Genomic DNA, 19,767 nt, shown 5'->3' with positions numbered 1-19,767 from the left:
CACACACACACACACACACACACACACACACACACACACACACACACAAAACCCTATTCATCCCAGATTTAAAAAAAAAGCTGTGACAACTAAAGTAATAATTATATCAAAGTTCAATTTGGGGAACCAGTGAGTTTTTATTTGGGGTTACTAATAGGATTGTGAGGAGAGGTAATTTATATGAGCGGGGATGAATCAAAAGCAGGGGTACCACAAGCATAAAGTGTACTCTAACTTGTGTGATGACATGAAATCCATGTCCCTAGAGCTCTTTCCATGACTTTCAGACAATTCCAGAGTCAAGGACTCTCCCCTCTGCATCTGTCTGACCCACCAGCACTTGTCTGCTGCCTCTATGGCTCTGGGGAGGGGACTTAGTGAATCGTGCAAATTTCACTAACATGTGAATGAGGGGTCACCTCATCACCTCTCTCTCTCCTAGAAAGAATGTTTCGATTCAGAGGAAACCACTGCACACCACTAGCGTACTTGGCAAGCCCCATGTCACTAAGATACTGTCATCTGCAAAAGCAAAGTGGGTGGTTTCTGAGGGATAATACCCCCAGAGTTCCCTGGCTCCCACATACATTTACACACATGTGCTGGAACACATACATGCGCACAATCTACATGACTGCATTTAGACTTCTGCCATGCACGTGTTCTCTGCATGTCTGCTCTTTCTGATGTACTTACTCCTGAACTGCTCCCCACCACTTTACATAAGCTATGATGGCATGTTTCCCAGCACTTACAGATATAGGCAGATGACTTATGCAGAGTACAATGGCATACATCAAAGAGAGAAATTCTTATCAAATATATCACAGATTTGTGTTTTTATCACATCAGTTTTACTGAAGATAAAAATGAAGTTTTGATCTAATGAAATCAGAGCGTTGTGACATTTTCTCAAAGGATAAAAATAGAACATTTTTGTGGCTTACGCCGAGGCATCGTATGGTCTAGAAGTAGATTTTCCTTAAATAAGTAGTTACTGCATTGGCCAACTGAGCTGAACATGCTGCTGCATAGCCTTTGGTACTGCCAAACCTCACATCACACTTCTAGGGAAGATTAAGTAGTAGAGAAACATGTTGTTTCACACCTGGCTGACTTTGAAAGAAAACACTTTAAACTCAATGCATTAAAGGGTCCACTCTCAAGGTAAATTATCCCATAGCTGAATGACAATCAAATGCATATATTCTCCACATGGTAAAAACATGTAGAAAAGACATTAAATGCTGTTCCCAATTCATATTTCTGTGAAATTAAAATTTCAATTTGAGCTCCAGTTGAGGAACTAACTGCTCAGAGCCACTCTCTAAAAATTCCTACCAAAAATGGTAATGTCAACATAGTTGGATAGAACAAAAGTAATCAAATGGATGAAATAACATTGATAATGTTGGGGATATAGCTCATTGACAGAGCAAAAGCCTAATTAATGTGTGTGAGGGTTTGGGGTCTATCCCTAGTACCACAGGAAAAAAGGAGAAAAAGGAGGAAGGAAGAGAGGATGGAAGGAAGAAAGGGAGGGAGGGAAGGACGGAGGGAGGGAGGGACAGGAAGAGAGCTCTACCAACTGACATCTCAACATTGGTTTCAAGAGTAAACAATACAGCTTTTGAAAATGAAGGAATGAACAAGTTAGCAATTGATGGGGCTGCACAGTAGCTTCCATTTGGTGAGTGGAATCGTCCTGTGAGGGCTCACAAGGTAAAAGTGGGAAGGAGGCTCAAGCTTCCCTTGGCACTCTGTCCCCTACCTCCTCCTGAATGGTCTACATGACTCCAGGACACACTCCTACCTGCCCCTCCCATTTCTCCCCTCCCTGTGTATGCCAGGAAGGTTCCGTGAATCTGTGTAAGAAATCATAGAAACAAGAACAGTTGGTCAAAGGATAACCTTGAACTCTTGACCTTTTCACCTTTACTTCCTGAGAGCTAGGACCACAAGTATACTCTGCCAGGCACACCAAATGTCTTAATGTTTCTCATGATATAGTTCTGAGTCATCTTAATGTTGTTGAAAATTAGCATCATTTGCTTATACAACCTTAGAGAAAAGATAGTTTGATGTGGGAGGTCCTTCTGTCTGTGTGTTGCTTTTATTGGTTAATGAATAAAGAAGCTGCTTGGGCCAATGGCTTAGCAGAGCATAGCCAGGGTGGAAGATATATATATACAGTGGGCAGAGTCAGGAGAGTTGCCATGGAGCCACCAGAGGGGAAAGTTGTGAGCTGCCAGCTGGAACCTTACCAGTAGGCCACGAGCCTCATGTTAAAATATAAAATAGTGGAAATGGGTTAATGTAAGAGCTATCTAGCAATACACTTAAACTATTGGCCAAATGGTATTGCAAATAATAAAGTTTCTGTGTGTTTATAGCAGGACCGGGCGAGACAGAAACCTCTTACAACAATGGTTTAAGCTGAAAGGGAAATACGCAGAACCCTGGATTAGTTTAAACACGCAAGAAAGAGAATTTTCATTTTTATATAATTTCTTTATATATGTCAACTCTAAATAAATGAAAATCTTGTGTTTGTTATTTTATTTTCAATTATGTACGTGAGAGAATGGGGTATAAGCATGTAAGCACAGCCCGCAAGGGGCAGAAGAGGCATCTGTCACTAAAGAGCACAGAACTGAGCTTGGTCCTCAGCAGGAGCAGCACAAGCTCTTAACAACCGAGCCATCTCTGCAGACACAGAATTTCCACACTTAGAAAACCCAAGCCATCCCTGAAATTGCAATGATTGACCTAACTATGCGAGTAAGATATTCTCACGCAAACTTGAGCCTCTCTTTCAGAGGGAAATGCTTATTTAGGACGTGCTTCGGTGAGTCTGTGGGTTTGCACTATTTGTATTCTCTCTTCTCTCTGCCACCAGGCACTGCTTTGTTATCCTTGATTGCTTTCCCCTTGGAAGATTTCTACGGAAGCTCTTACCCTGTGGTCAACCACGTGCCTGTGGAAGAACGGGCAGGAATGTTTCACACAGCACTGCTGACCCTCTGCCTGGGCACAGGAGGAATAATGGTTGTCATTTGTCCATCTGATGCTTACAGCCCTCAGGAACATGAATCCAAGAAGCCAAGGTCTTTTTTTAACTGGTAAGTGGCACTGATTAGTAGAAAAAAAACTGAATTATCGCACTCTTCCTTTGTTTGGGTTTTCTCTCTGTGTGGCCTTTCTCATTGGTTGGGCTGGGTAAGTGAAAATGTGGTGACCTCTGTGATGATGGTTCAGCTAGTAATCCTGGTCAAGGTTGGACATGTGGCCTTGGCAGTTTAGAACACTGGCTGCTCTTCCAGAGGACTGCAGTGTGGTTCCCAGCACCCCAGTCAAGTGGAGTCCAGGTGCCCGTAACTCCATTTCCAGGAAATCCAATGCCCTCTTCTGGCTTCTGCAGGCACACACATGTATATGCAACATACATAGGCATACAGACACATACACAAACACATACATAAACAATAAAGCTGATCTTAAAAATAACAGTGATCAGCTATAGATCACAACCAGCAACTTCCCAAGAAAAACTGATTAGTTTATCCTCCAACTAAGAAGGCATACCGTGGTTTGTCGCAATGAATGGAATGGGGCCTCTGAGCCTAAAAGGCCAGGTGGAAGTCTCACCTCTACCTACCAGAATTGCCCATGACCAAGTCATCTCTCTCTAGCATGTTCATGTCTGAAGACAGCGTTAGCACTTTGTCAGACGTAACTGCGGCAAACAGAGAACCTGGTGCACAGCTACAGATAATCACAAAGAAGGGAAGGGGGGCTGTCGTCCTTACGTCTACTTGCAGCAGAGACTGGCTAGGTTGTTAAGTTCACAGTCCAGCGTAAAGAGGAGATGACAGCGAAAAAGAGTCTTTCAGAACACGTTGGATACCTGCCAGTATCCTTGAGGTGATGTTTCGTGACCAACCAAACTATCTTTCTCTGTCGCTTTGCTACTTGGCCTGGGGAATATGAGGGTATGTGCATGCAAGTATACATGTGTAGTAGGAGCTGTGGGTTGCATTCCGCCACCCAGCTCCCGCCACCGGCTAGCTTTACCCGAAATAACAACACACAAATTGTATTCTTTTAAACACTGCTTGGCCCATTAGCTCTAGCCCTTACTGGCTAATTCTGATATCCCGATCAACCCATTTTTAATAAACTGTGCAGTACCAGTCTTACCGGGAAAGATTCAGCATGTCTGACCTGGCAGCTTGCTTCATCGCTTGCGTCTGCCCAGGAGAGGGGAGCATGGCATCTCTGCTCCAGAGAGCAGAGCTGTTGAGTCTGAGCTCACTTCCTCTTCCTCCCAGCATTCTGTTCTGTTTACTCCACCCACCTATGTTTTAACCTATGAGGCCAAGCAGTTTCTTTATTATAATTAACCAATGACCTTCCTCCATCATACATGTGTGTGCAGGTGTGCACATGCACATGTTCCTATGGTGTCCAGAGGTTAGCCTCTGGGGTCATTCCTCAGGACCTATTAAGTTTTTTGAGAAAGGATTTCTCACTGGCCCTTTGGAGCTTTCCAGCAAGGCTAAGTCGGATGGCCAGTGAGTTCCAGGGACCCACTTGTCTCCACATGCTTAGAGTCGAGAATCTAAGTGTGCATCGCCACACCTGGCTTTTCACATGGGTTCTTGGAACTAAACTCGAGTCCCCATAATTGTGCAGTACACGTTTTATGTACTGAGCTATCACCCCAGGCTCTATATGCTTTTGTTTTGTTTTGTTTTGTTTTTGTTTTTGTTTTGTTTGTTTGTTTTTCGAGACAGGGTTTCCCTGTGTAACAGTCCTAGCTGTCCTGAAACTAGCTCTTGTAGACCAGGCTGGCCTTGAACTCACAGGAATTCTGCGAACTCTTGGGAACTCTGTCTCCCAAGTGTTGGGATTAAAGGTGTGCACCACCACTGCCTGTTTCTATATGCTTTAAAAGGAACCAGTTTATATACTATAAAATAAAGATTTGGGAAAACAATTGAGATTTGACAGTTGATGAAGAGTCACCTACTGTTCATAGCTTAGTGTAGAATTTACCTAAGCTCTCTCATTAGTGGGTATTGCCCAGCTATGACTCACCATTAAAGCATGGGTGAGAGCCATTTCACAGCTTTCAGCTGCAGGATGGGTTAGCTCGTGTTCCAGGAAAGTTCTATTTAAATCCAAAATGTCATCCCAAATGCCCATGTATGGAGTGTTTCTTCCCTGACCTATGGTACTCTGGAGAGACTGTAGGACCTTTGCACAGTGGAGTCTCATATAAAACACAAACTATGGAATTCTGGCCCTTTCCTCTTGTGCTGCTTGCTTCTGGGCCTCAACCAGGTGAGAAGCTTTGTTTGATCATCTGGCTCCAGCCACAGCCACAAGGTACTGCATTATCACAGAAGCCCTGGCAACAGGTCAGCCCACAAAGGGCCCACTGAAATCTCGGGAGCTGGGACATCACACTTTCCTCCCTCTGTGTTGACTGTTGCATACATGCTTGTCACAGCAGGTGGAAGCTACCAGAAATGCATGGTTTTCACTCTGGGTTTGTCTGTCTGTTGGATTTTTTGCTTTTGCTGTTGCTTTATTTTGTGTTTTTGGTTTGGTTTGGTTTGGCTTGCACGTGTGTGTGTGTGTGTGTGTGTGTGTGTGTGTGTGTGTGTGTGTGTGTAAAATGGGTTCTCAGCATTGTCTAGAATAACTATCTTGCTACCTCTGTAATCTCTGGGTAAATCAAGGCAGACAGCACCAGACAAAAATGTTAAGGAAAATTAATGTTGGGAACATTAAGTGACAACTGGAGAGAAGGCTCGGTAGTTAAAGGTACTTTGCTGCTCTTGCCAATGATCCAGGCTCCATTGTTGCTAGCACCCACATGGGGAGAAAAGTCACCTCTAACTCCAGTTCCAGAGGGCATCCAACATGTTTTCCTGAGCTAGGAAGAAACCAGGCAGACACCTGGGTTGCATACATATGTGGAGGCAATGCACTCACACACATTTTAAATTTAAAAAAAAAAAATGCCTTCAACGAAGTGTTTAGAGTCAACGTTATCTATGAATATGCAGCTCTACGGGCAGATTCCTTCTCTTCCTCACACTTCACCTCCCACTTTATATTAATATTACAAAACACTCAAGCCTATTTTGAATTAAGTCCTAATGTAAGGGAAAGATGCAGTCTATCAAAGGGAAAAGGGATGTTCACTACCTCATAGCAAATTCTGCCTCCTTGACCTGCCCAAAGGAGAATGAAATCCTTCTTTTTCATTCTATTTGGAGGTTTTAATCCTTAATTAGCAACATCATTTTGATTAAATAAGACTCTGGAGGATTACGACGGGAGAGCCACCAGTTGTTCTGAAAGATAGCCCCAGAGACTGCATTGTACTGTGGTTTGAGTCGTTCAGAGTTGTGCTTAATCAAAGTGCCATTTCTCGGTGTTGATTACAAAAGGGGTATTATATGAATGAACTCCTTCCTTTGGGAAATGGAGAGGACTCCCAGTGGGTTTGTGCTTCAGGGGTTTGGGTAGGAGGATGCGGAATGTCACACAATGAAATTGAGGAGCCGGGAGGAGCCAGGCCAGATTCCGGAAGAACACGTTTAGCAAACACTTTTTGCTATGTTCTAATTTCATTAAAATCTCTGAGGAGAATAATCCTGTGGCGTTGTTGAAGCCTGAAGGTACAAGTGTCTGGGCAGGGGCTGGGGGAGGAGTAGACAAAGAACCACAGTATTACTTTTTTTGGTTTGCTTGCTTTCTTGGTTTAAATACTAAACTACAGAACAAATTTTGTCATTATCTACTTACTAAAGTTAGTAGAAACAAATGACAAGAATGAAATATCTGTTCTAAAACATTCTGAATGGATGGGTGGCAAGATTAACAGAGCCTCCACAGGCAGCTAGCTGGCAGAATCTTTTATTGGTCACTTGGGATGGCTATAACTTCCAGCAAGGTCGGTAGCTTGCAGAAATCAGGGTTACCCAGGCACAATGTAGGAATACCTCAGAGGGATGTATTGCTGCTTATAGACAGAGTATCCTAACTTAACACTAGCACTAGAAATTTAAAGACTGTTATTATTGAACAATGAGCAAGTCATAGCTTAAAATCTTTGTTATTGATAGGAAAGAGAAAACCTATTTAATAGGTAGCCATCTTTAAAATTAGCTGTCCACTAACTCAATTGTTTTCTCAGAGTCCTAAAACCCCCTAATGGGCTAAGGTTACAGTTCAGTGCTAGAACGGTTATCTCGCGTTCATGAGGCCCCAGGCTCAATTACGGGTGCCACAAAAGAAAAATAAAATCCTAAAAGTTGCAAGCATGGAGAACGTAATTGATTTCAGCAGCTCCTTTCAAGGGACAACGCACCACTTAAATCTAACCTAAGTCTGCGTTTCGTCCTGCTTCCAGCACAGATGTCGGATGTTCATAGCAGTAAGTAAGAACTTTAATGAAATGTGTCTTTGCGTCTGTTCCACCCAAAGCTTCCCTGCGATCCTGTTAAGCAGTGTAGGCTGGAAGTTTAAGGAGCTGAAAACAGCGATTCTGAGCAAGGTTGCCAAATGTAAGGGAGAAAGCCACTGCTAGCCAACGGTGCCATCTGGAGCAGTGTCTCCACAACTGTGTGCCTCACGGGAAGCATAAAGTGGAAGTTCTCTGAAAAGGAACTCTCTGCCAGCAGCCTGGTGTACAGACCCAGATCGGAACCGGCTCTTTCAGGGATCTCCAGGTTCTTAGGTGTGCAGCTATGAGCCACCACACTGGAGATAATGCAAGTAAGCACACCAGAGCAGATTCCTTCCTGGAAGCCAGAGGACGGTGGAAAAATGAAACCTGCTTATGGCCGTGATTTTAAAGCCTACCACCGTCAGCTTCAAACCGCTCTTCACATTTTTTCTACCTCCCTTAGCTGATAATTCGCATTCTATCTCTGTTTCACAATGTGCTGCATTAGGCAGAATCGAAGTCCCAAGTAAAATACTGACTGGGTTCTTGAAAGGGGCAAAACATGAATTTATTCCATCTCCCCCATTTCAGATGTGGGTATCGAAACTGACCCTACACTGTCTGTCCAATACAAAAATGTTCTCTGCTGAGTATTGTGGTGCTTTGAGAGAAAACAGCCCACAAAAAGAGTAGCAGTATTAGGAGGTGTGCTTTTGTTGGAGTAGATGTGTCTTTTTTATAGGAAGTACGTCATCACTGTGAGGGTGGACTTTGAGGCTCCCTATGCTCAAGCTACTCCTAGTGAGACGTAACACTTCATGTTGATTGCAAGAGAAGATGTGGGGCTCTCAGTTCCTGTTCCAGCACCACATCTGCCTGCCTGCTGCCTTGATCCGTGCCATGACAGTAATGGACTAAACCTCTGAACTATAAATAAGTCACCATAATTAAACATTTTCCCTTGTAAAGCTTGCTGTGGTCATGGTGTCTCTTTACACTAATGGAAACCCTAACTGAGACAGATATGAACTCAAATGTAGAATCTTTATGTTAAGGAAGCACTGGAATCAAAAAGCGATTGTTAAACCATTTTTTTCCAGAAGCTGAACCCAGAGAACAATGCGTTTCAACTCTAGAAGCACATTAAAGTAATCAAAGCATCCTTTAAAAGTTTACTGGTCCTGCACCTCGGGAGCCTTGGGTACATCAGTTTGACACAGGACATAGAGGAAAGGAAATTGTTTTCTGCATTTTCAAACTGACAGAATAGAGTTGAAAACCACTGTTCTCAAATAGTGTTACTTGACTTTAACATTCTATAAAAGCAAATAGGACAGCTGTGAGGGTGGTGTCCAGGAGTCCAAGGCACTCCACAGCTACTTGACAAGTTTGAGGCCAGCCTGAGCAAACAGAGATTTGTCTCAAAAAAATTAATCATGGAATAAGCAAAAATCAGGTTTTATCTGTATAAACATTTATGACAGAGAAAATGATGAATTAAATATACAAATGTATGAAGAGAAGAAGTTGAGGGTCAGGAGTTGAGGAACTGACCAGGCTATGTACCAAGTGTGAAGTGGCTCTACCTGAGACCTTGCTGTAAAGCCCCTACTAACCCTTAAAAACAATAATTCTCAAATCTGACCCCATGCATTAGAAATTCCTGAAAGAAGAGCTCAGTGTTGGGAAAAGAAGGGAGAAAAGGACGATGGAAATAATAGATAGAAAGAAGCACTAGAGATCTTGGGGAAAAGGGGGAAGCCACTGTTGGTCAGTTAAAACTACAAGTTCTCCCACATCTATTCAATATAGTATTTGAGATCCTAGCTAGAGCAATAAGACAACAAAAGGAGATCAAGGGGATACAAATCAGAAAAGAAGACGTCAAACCCTCACTGTTTGCTGATGATATATAGTTTATGTAAGTGACCCCAAAAATTCTATCAAGGGACTTCTACAACTCACAAACACATTTAGTAATGTAGCAGGATACAAGTTTAACTCAAAAAATAATCAGTAGCTGTAGAGAGAGCCCGCCCTTTGGGGGCGGGACGGCCTCGGGCAAATGTCTATAAATTGGGGTGCACAAACGCTGGTAACCCCTTCTTCCTGTTTCCTGTTTCTGGGCATCGCGGGAACTTCGGTTTCGTGAGTGTGTTTTTTATTAAAGTTGCGTTATCTTATACCAATTGGCCTGTATTATTTCGATCTGCCTTCAAGTAGCCCTCCTTTACACAGATCACAGATGATAAATTTGCTGAGAAAGAAATCAGAGAAACATCGCCCTTCACAATAATACTCAACTTAATATGGAAATGTAAAATCTCAGGATAGCCAAAACAATCCTCTACAATAGAGGAACTTCTGGAGGCATCACAATTCCTAACTTCAAACTCTACTACAGAGTTACAGTACTGAAAACAGCCTGGTAATGGCATTAAAACAGACAGGAGGAACAATGGAAAAAAATCAAAGACCTGGATATCAATCCACATACCTACAAATACCTGATTATTGACAAAAAGCAAAAAATATAAAATGGAAAAAAAGAAAGCATTTTCAATAAATGGTGCTGGCATAACTGGATATCAACATGTAGAAGAATAAAAATAGATCCATATCTATTGCCATGCACAAAACCCAAGTCCGAATGGATCAAAGTTGACCTCAACCTAAAACCAACCACACTGAACCTCATAGAAGAGAAAATGGGAAATACACTTGAATGCATTGGCACAGGAGACCACTTCTTAAATATAACCTGTGTAGCACAGACTCTGAGAGAAACAATTAATAAATGGGACCTTCTGAAACTGAAAAGCTTCTGTAAAGAAAAGGACACAGTCAACAAGACAAAACAGCAGCCTACAGAATGAGAAAAGATCTTCACCAACTCCACATCAGACAGAGGGCTGATCTCCAAAATATACAAAGAACTCATGAAATTGGTCATGAAAAGAACAAATAATCCAGTAAAAAAAAATGGGGTACAGACTTAAACAGAGAACTATCAACAGAGGAATCTAAAATGGCTGAAAGACATTTAAGGAAATACTCAACATCCTTAGCCATTAGAGAAATGCAAATCAAAACAACTCTGAGATTCCATCTCACACCTGTAAGAATGGCCAAGGTCCAAAACAATGATGACAACTTATGCTGGAGAGGATGTGGAGTACAGGGAACATTCCTGCATTGCCAGTGGGAGTGTAAACTGGTACAGCCCCTTTAGAAATCAGTATGGCGATTTCTCAGAAAATTAGGAAACAAATCTACCTCAAGACCCAGTAATAGTACTTTGGGGTATAAACCCAAAGGATGTTCAATCATACCACAAGGACATGTGCTCAACTATTTTCATAGCAACATTATCTGTCACCTCCAGAACCTGGAAAGAACCTAAATGCCCATCCCCCAACTGAAGAATGAATAAAGAAATGTGGTATATTTACACAATGGTATACTATACAGTAGAAAAAAATAATGTCTTGAAATTTGCAGGCAAATGGATGGATCTAAAAAACATATCGAGTGAGGCAACCCAGAGCGAGAAAGACAAATATGTTTACTCACTCATAAGTGGCTTTTATACATAAAGAAAAAAAAAACAGCCTGCAGTTCATAATCCCAGAGAACCTAGACAACAATGAGGACCCTAAGAGAGACATACTTGGATCTAATCTACATGGGAAGTAGAAAAACACAAGATCTCCTGAGGAAATTGGGAGTATGGGGACCATGGGATAGGGTAGAAGGGGAAGAGAGAGGAAGGGAAGGAAGCAGAGAAAAATATTTAACTCAATAAAAAACAATTTAAAAAATAAATACAACTACAAGTTCTACTTGACCCCTGATGTAAGTTTATCAACAATAACAATCATTTGTCAGCATCTTGACTGGGAAAAACAATTCCAGGGAACAAGAAAGAACTGTAGCATTTCTGTTTGCTCCTTGCCTCCCCAAATGCACCCTTGCCAGAACATTCCTTCAAGTGTTTCAATAGACTCATGGTTGTGTTAGGAGAATGGTAGCACCCACCATGAAATCAGTGTTCATATATTTCAGTCGCCCTTCTGAATGCCTTTGTTCCATTCAACAGACAGAAATCTGCTAAAAATCTTTACAGCTTTCAGGACAGAATAAAATAATTTCTCTTGGATCCCTAAGTTAGTTGTTCACTCATGTTAGGAAGACTGGAAACCTCCAGAAAATTTACCTCTCCTCCTGCTCATCTTCTTAAGTTAGTCAAGAACCCCTCTAGTCAAAAAGAAAAAAAAATTTAAAATAAACATCTAAAAAAAACAAAGAAATGGTGTAACTCTCACATTATTCCTAAATAAATTAAGCAAATGTTTAAAACAATGCCGAAATGATGGCTGAGATTTGTGATGAGAAATCCCAGGGATCATTCGATTTTTAAAATCGCCTTCACTGTTCAGTTATCTGCAGTTTCGTGCCCACACTTAAACGTAGGCTAAATTGTGTTCCTCCTGCTGCTTTCAGTTTCCCTTAATCACTGGTATTTGTTTTGCTTTAGTGCTTTGCTCCCTGACTTTCTGTGTGAGAGGTGTTTTATACATTCAATTTACTGGTGAACTCTGAGAGGAAAGGAGTCTTAATGGTAAGCTCTAAGACTGTGGGTTTTTCTTTTATTTATTTATTTTTTGCAGATAATACATACATAATTCCACCCTTAATTATCTGTGGCTTGTCCTGTCCGTAGAAAAGCAAAGACGAATGTAGAATATGTCCGTGCTAAGTAATTCTTTCAGAAAATTACACAATCAAATAGGCGGGATGGCATTTATTAAACCACATTTAGTGCTTTATGTGAAATTCCCTCCTGTCCGTAGATAATTCAGCTCTGCAATTCTTTGGGTTTCTAACTAGCTTTCCTAAGATTTAAATCTTGGAGTTTTTTTTTTTCCTTGACCCTCTTTGGAGCAGTTCGGTGTGTATCACCTTTTGAGACACTAAAGAGTCACAGAATGTTTTCTGGCATTTTCTCAATAGTGCTTGCTTATCGTTGAGAGAGGGGAGGAATTCTGAAGAGCAAAAGCAAAGCAACAATGCTCTGGATCTCCCCTCTCAGTTGCTACAGTTGCCATTCAAGAGGACAGCTTGGCACACAGCATGAAAGGTTAAGCCCAGGCTGAGGCTCGGAATTCTACCTGGTTGTCCTAGAAAATTCCTACTGGGTACCCCACCTCCATTATGACAGATAAATTTTGTTTGTAGGTTCTATTAACTCAATTTGTTTCTCATGGTCTTATTTGGCTTTCTGTTAGCACCCCCAGCCCCATGTCAATTATTAGGAGTCTTTACTAGCTTATGTCTTTCTTATAATATGTAGCATCCCTAATTAAGTTGTCATGTATTGTCCATTCATTGTGGCTCTAGCTCTGCGCTAGGTCCACGAAGACAGAAGTAGAGATGCAGAACAAGGTGACATCACTGAGAAGTTTGACAAAGGTGAAGTCACTGTTTCCTTTTAAAGTTCAGGCACAAGAACAACAGATAATTTCAGAAGGTTCAAGAAAGGCAGGAGAACGACAGCAAGCCACTTTAGAAGGCTCATGAAAGACACGAGAAAAAAATGGATGACTTCACGGGACTCAAGAAGAGAGCTAACGTGTACCTTATGAGCAAGACCTGGCGAGATAAGAAGTCACAGAGCCAACGAGTGTGCATGTCTCAAACACAGTGTTATGCAGTGACGTACCCCTTTCTACACACACCCCTCACACCTGCCACTTCCCCCTGTCCTAAGGCACCCCTGGCCAGCTTTCTCTTGCCCTCAATCCAGATCATCATAATGGTTATGACTTCATATGATGCGTTGTCTATCGTCACAGAGCTACTGTAATCATTTAGTTCCTTTGCACTTAAAGTCAGATTTGATCAATCCCATGTTCTCTTTTCTTCCCAAGACACCCCAGCTATCTGAGAAGAGAACCCCATCCCTTTAGTGTGGCCAACCAAGCTATACACAATCCATACCAGACATATCCGCTTGATCCCAAACACTGTACTCATTTTTCTCAACTTTGTGTCACATTTCTTTGTGCAAAGCTCTTGTTTCCTAAGTCAGGACTGGAGGGGAAAGTAACAGAGACATTTGCTTACCACCTTACCGTTAACATCTATTTTTCACTCAACTCTTTAAAATAATCTTTGTCTAGGAAGTATGATCTCTATTTTAGAAATAGCACTGAGTTCCAGACTGCAGGAGATCAGGTAAGGTGTGAGCGTTGTAAGAGGTTAGCTCCAATGCATGTCTCCTGCCCACCGTTTCAAAGAGGAAGGGCAATATTTATAGGTAATGATAGATGAAACACGCTGATCAAATGTCAAAGCCCAGATGAACAAGGAAATAATTGTGTCATAAAACTGGTAACTGCGGAGGCCAGGAAAGAGGCACAGAAAGATCACAGAGCCCAAGATCCTGCTTGTAGGCTGCACAGTGACAAATGGCTCTGGCTCTCGGGCCTTCAGCACGGCTAGATCAAGCCAGATGGGTCACTTCAATTCTCCAAGTCTCAGATTTCTTTCCTGACGAAAAAAATGGAAGAAAAGTTTTGTGAGCTTGTGTTTGGCAGAAAACTCTTACAAACCACACTGAAAGCTTGATCTGCAAAAGAAAATAAACTTGGTAAGGGTATGCCATCAATACCTTGTAGGACAATTAATAGACAAGTCCCAGGTGAAAGGGGAAGATTTGTAGAACTACATAATTGATAAGTAGATTTTTTAACCAAAAAAAAAAATGAGAAAGGAAAACTGAGGGATTTAAATGAAAAAATAAATTCAACTCTAACTCTGAGACTGAGCATGTGGCACAGAAACTCTTTTCATCCAAGTTAAAGCCAAATCTGACACACAGAGCACTGCGCAGTCTGAAAACACATCTCTGTATGGCGGCAGGAATCCGCCACGCTCCTCTGCCTGCCTAAGCCTGATTCTGCCATCTGCCCAGGTGCAGGCGGGGAGCTCTGAGCCATCGGCATGGTCTCAGAGCACTCTCCTTCTGATCCCAAGCGGGAACACAAAATCCAGTCCCATAAAAGCCATTGAAATGCTTTAAAGCCAGAGTTTGCTCTGGCCGCACAGACTCAGGAAGCCGCGCTTTAAAATGACGCAGCGTATTCTTTTTTTCTGCTGTTGTTGTCGAATCAGAAAATCTCTCTACAGCACGCCACCAACGAACAGCAAAAATCTGTGTTAAAGTCTCTTTCCCTTATTTTTAAGCCTTCTCAGGTTTTTAAGTGGATTTAGTCCATCACGTTGGGTGCCACTCTGCTGTGATTGGAGTGGCGGGCTACGTTCCTGACACCCGGCCGCCCACAAGGCTAGCTTTATCCGAAATAATTACATGGAAACTATATTCTTTTTAAACACTGCCTGGCTCATTAGTTCCAGCCTCTTATTGGCTAGCTCTTACATATTGATCTAACCCATTTCTAATATTCTGTGTAGCCCACGAGGTGGCTTACCAGGGAAGATCTTAACCTGCGGCTGTGTCAGGTGGGAGAATCATGTCAACTTCCTGACTCAGCTTCTTTCTCCCAGCATTCTGTACTGTCTACTCCGCCTACCTAATTTTCTGTCCTATCAGAGGCCAAGCATTTTCTTTATTACTTAACCAATGAAACAACAGATAAAAAGATGACCCTCCTCCATCATCTTATGATATTAGATATACAGGTATCATAAAGCCCGGCCATTCCACTCCTGGACATTTCCCTACAGCGAGTGAATGCCAGTATCCCTGCAAACACTTGAGTAGCAATGTTTGTATTACCTGTTAGCTAGAAAAATATCTATTAGCAGAAAAAACATGAATGGACAAATAGTGAAAGTTCATATAATAGACCCTACTTGATAGTAACAGAGAATGTCCTGATGGACAGGGGAATAGTGGATGCAGATGAACGGGGAGGGGACAGTTGTAGATGGGGAGTGAATGAGGCTGAATGGGGGGGTTGGGGTAGATGGAGGAACAGATGGGAATTAGTGGATTAGAGGAGCAAGTGGAAGTGAATAGGAGGGGGCCTGGCAACAGTGGTTGGATGGGAAGTTGGTAGCCTGTAGGTGAGGATGACAGTAAGTTGTGGGTGTAGATAAGATGGGTGAGAAGTGATAAGGGGGTAAGTGGGGTCAGCTAGCAGCTGGAAGGGGGAGGGGGAGGTGTGTGAGCATGGGTATGGTAATGCATAGGGCTGGATGGAGGTGGATGAGGGTATATAAGGGAGCAGATGGGAGGTAGATGAGGAATAGTTGCTTCTGGGTAGTGAATGAATGGGGTGAGTGGAAGTTGGATGGATGGTGGGTATCAATGGATGGTGATAGGAATGAATGGGGAATGGATAAGGGCACATGAAGGTAGATAAGATGTGGATTATGGGCAGTTCAGGTGGATAAGGATGGATGGGCTACATGATTGGGGGAGCTGGACAGAGTATAGATGAAGTTTTAAAAGGGTGGATGCAGGTGCATGGTGGGTGGATGTGGGTTTGCTGAGGCACAGTTCTATGGGGCAAATAGGATATTAGGTTGTGTAGATGGCGGATAAACAGTGGAGCAGGGTGTGTGGAAGAGTGTATAGCTGGTGGGTGGAAGGGTACTGAGGGATAAACAAGACAGGTTGGAGAGTGTGAATAATGATGAATAGTGAAAGAAAAAGTGTGTGTGTGTGTGTGTGTGTGTAGGAGATGTGGGTCAGAGTTGGGATGTGTGGAGGGCCAGTAGATGAAGAGGGTGGAAGCAAGTGGATGACAGGTGACCAATCTAAGAGATGTGCAGTGGGGTCATGCAGGGAGGTATTGATGAGTCTGATGGAGAGTATGGAGGGATGTGAGCTGGAGGATAGGGCATGGGGAAGATGCTGGTGTTAGATTCATGGTGGAGCAGTATAAGCATAGGGGTTATGGAGGGGCAGTACATGAGGTAGGTAGAGGAAGTGATGGATGGGAGGTTAGAGGGATTGTGGATATGGGATACGGATCGAGGTGAAAGGTTTGTGAAGGAAGCTGATGGGATATGAATTAAGTGGAAGGGAATGGGCAGGGAGCGTAAGGAAGGCAGTGGATAGCAGTTTGATGGCTGGGGCAATGTGTTGGCAGGAGTGATAGGGTATGGAAGTGGAGTAGAAGGGAATGTGGGATGTATTAGAAAGTGGTAGGTAGATAATAGGTGGAAGGTGAGGAGGGCTTTGGAGTAGAAGGGAACTCAGTTGCCAAGAGTGACTGACAGGAAGGTGACAAGAAGGTGTGGGTGGGAGATAATGACAGTATGTGGATGTGTGTGGTTGAGGGGGTAGGGTGGAAAAAGGAGCTGGGTGCTGGTGGCGCACGCCTTTAATCCCAGCACTCAGGAGGCAGAGGCAGGCGGATGTCTGTGAGTTCGAGGCTAGACTGGTCTTACAAGAGCTAGTTCCAGGACAGGCTCCAAAGCTACAGAGAAAGGGTATCTCAAAAAAGCAGGGGGGAGGGGGAGTGGATGGGTGGTGGGGGTTGTAGGGATGTGAAGGAAGTGCTGTGTAAGGAGATGTCATGGAAGGAGGTACAGAAAAAAGTAGCAGGGCTATAGAGAGGGAACGTGGATGGGGATGTGTGAGGAGGGGGGAGGGTCACAGAGAGAGGAGAAGCTGTAGAAATGGGAGATAGGGGGAATGAGGTTGTGAATGGATAGAGGGGATACAAAGGTGGGAAAGGGAGGGAGAGGGAGGGAGAGGGAAGGTAGGGGGAAGACGAGAAGGGAGGGACAGGAAGGGAAAAGAAGATGGGGAAATAGAGCGATGATAAATGGAGGGGATGAATATAGAGAAGAGTCAGGGGTGGATGGAGAACTGGGAGGAGACGTAAAGGAAGGAAAAGGCAGAGAGAAAAGAAAGGTAGAAGAGGAGAAGAGGGAAGACAAAGAGAGGGAAGAAGGAAGAAAGCAATCATTGGAAGACATGGTAGGCAGACCATGAGGAACTCCCACAGATCACGCTTCTGCATAGACATACCCCGCTGAGCACAAGAACAACCTGCAATGTTCACAAAGATAGGGCGTAGCTCCCCTAACCATACAATATAGCGAAGGGAAGAAGATTCCTCAGAGTTCAGTGCTATTGAGTTAACCAATGGGAGAATTTAGTCATGTAAACTCTTTAAACATCTACTATCAAAGCAAATATATTAAAGCATAATTCTATGAGAATTTGTACAACTGAAATATAAATGATCACATAATAAAGCTTCATCACAAAGGGGGCATCTGTACTTAAATGAGTAAATTGTATTGTATTGATTGCAATGTGCTGTATTGTATTGAACCTCAGCAATAGATTTTCAAATTGACACGGCAGGATTATGTTATTGAATTATAAGCCAGTAGGCTCTAATGCTAAATACAGATCCAGTGAAAGATTGGGAGGTGAGAGGAGCCCCCAGAAAAGAACTGCATACGACTCTGTGGTAGGTAGCTTTTTCATGATACTGGGAGAAGGTATTGTTCAAACCTTTAGCTTAATGCCTAACCTGGGTTTTACCTGGGTAATCCTAAGGTTTCTGTGTTTGTCTGTACTTTGGAATATTTTGTTCTTAAATTTTCCAGGCTCAAGGGGCACAGACTCCTGACTCCTGCTTAGATGCAGTCCTCAGCTTTCACCTAAAATAATAAAAACACACCTAGCCTGATCCTAATTACAGAAGGCTCCTAACAGAAACATACGTTAAGGTTAAAAAAAAAAAAAGAATCCACTCTCACCGCACCTATTCTAAGCAGAACATGGACACAGGGTGGTAATGTTCCAACCCTTATGAAACTATGACAAAACGGTATTGTGTAGTCTGGATTGGGTACCTGGTACCTGTTCGCACTCCATATATGAAACACAACACCCACAACATGAGACTTATGTAAAATAACCACTGGGAATTTTCTCGTTTCTCTTTCTCTCTCTATGTACCCAGGGCCTCCTGGTCTACGAACCTGAATGCAGCGGTTGTCTTTCTGGGAATTGCATGCTTCCAGCACTCTGGGGCTGGGGCTGTTGTGGTTCTGCTTCCTTCTCTGTCTGTGTTCATGGCCCTGGTAGCTCTGTACATGAGGCACTGTGACCTGATCCATCAACCAGAGAAACGTAAGTCACACCTTAGGTTTGGTGATAAGAGGGTAGGGGTTTCTTACCTCCTCCTTATGAAACCTGGTCTACAAGAGCTAGTTCCAGGACAGGCTCCAAAAACCACAGAGAAACCCTGTCTCGAAGAACAAAAACAAACAAACAAAACAAATAAACTGACTATGACATTTTTGAACTCATAGAACTGCAGGTTTCCACAGCCAGAGGATGTCCCATGTCTCTGCCTTTAGCCCCCACCATCACCCCCATGCAAAACCAGCTCAAGCTCTGACATTCAGTTTCTCTGTCCCTCTCTGGCAGTCACAAAGCACAATTGTTCTAGAATCTCATTCATCTATGTCACCCACAAACATTTACATGCATAATACACATGCACCATATTACATACATAATACACATTATCCACTGTGTGAATGCTTATGTTAACTACTTTTAAAAAACCAAACCTGTTCTCGGTGTCATCATTGTTCACCAGTAGAGACAGGAGATGGTAGAGATAAAGTGAATTGCTTCATCTTAATTTAAATTTGTTTGTCTTTCTGTGACAAGATCTCATTATGTACAGCAGTTTGGCCTTGAACTCTCCATGTATTCTACACTGGTTTTAAACTCAGGATATTCATGCATCCATCTCCTGAGATCTAGAACTACAGGCATGTGTCACTATGCCTGAATCCTAAATTAATTTATTTTAAAATATCTTTAAATATATATATATAATTTCATATTTTGAAATACATGTAATTTTTAAAATTATGTGTGTATACTTAATTTTTTAATGGCAGCATCTAAGTGCAGTTACCCTAAGAGACCAGAAGAGGGCATCAGATATCAGATCGCCTTGGAGCTAGTTACAGGCAGTTGTGCACCACCTTATAGAGGCTGGGGACGGAACTCTGAGTCTCTACAAAAGAAGCAAGTGCTCTTATTCACTAAACCATCTCTCAGCTTCTAAATTTACTTTTAATAAATACCTGAAAACATAAAACAAGCATATTGTTGAGGTATCATGTGATGTTTTAATATAGATACATATATATTATCTGTAATGTTTAAATTATGCTAAACATGTATCATTTTATTATGATAAAACACTCAAAACATTTTTCTACCTTTTTTGAATTTTAAATACATGGACTTTAACTGGACTAGTGGTACATACTTGCAATTTTGT

The 19,767-nt window shown here is 42.4% G+C and overlaps 1 protein-coding gene across 1 annotated transcript in view; it reads left to right on the top strand.

Annotated features, from left to right (window-relative positions):
• Slc15a5 (solute carrier family 15 member 5) overlaps positions 1 to 19,767 on the top strand; it is a 116,041-nt gene that overhangs the window by 2,334 nt on the left and 93,940 nt on the right. Inside the window, exons 2-3 of the mRNA XM_005364538.1 lie at positions 2,900 to 3,122; positions 18,424 to 18,593. Coding sequence (XP_005364595.1) covers positions 2,900 to 3,122; positions 18,424 to 18,593 — 393 coding nt within the window. The remainder of the gene's footprint in view (positions 1 to 2,899; positions 3,123 to 18,423; positions 18,594 to 19,767) is intronic.

Source organism: Microtus ochrogaster (assembly GCF_000317375.1).
Source record: "Microtus ochrogaster isolate Prairie Vole_2 chromosome 14 unlocalized genomic scaffold, MicOch1.0 chr14_random_2, whole genome shotgun sequence".
Classification (NCBI taxonomy): Eukaryota; Metazoa; Chordata; class Mammalia; order Rodentia; family Cricetidae; genus Microtus; species Microtus ochrogaster.
The sequence above is the reverse complement of the archived record's forward strand: the minus strand, read 5'-3'. Positions and strand labels throughout refer to the sequence as shown.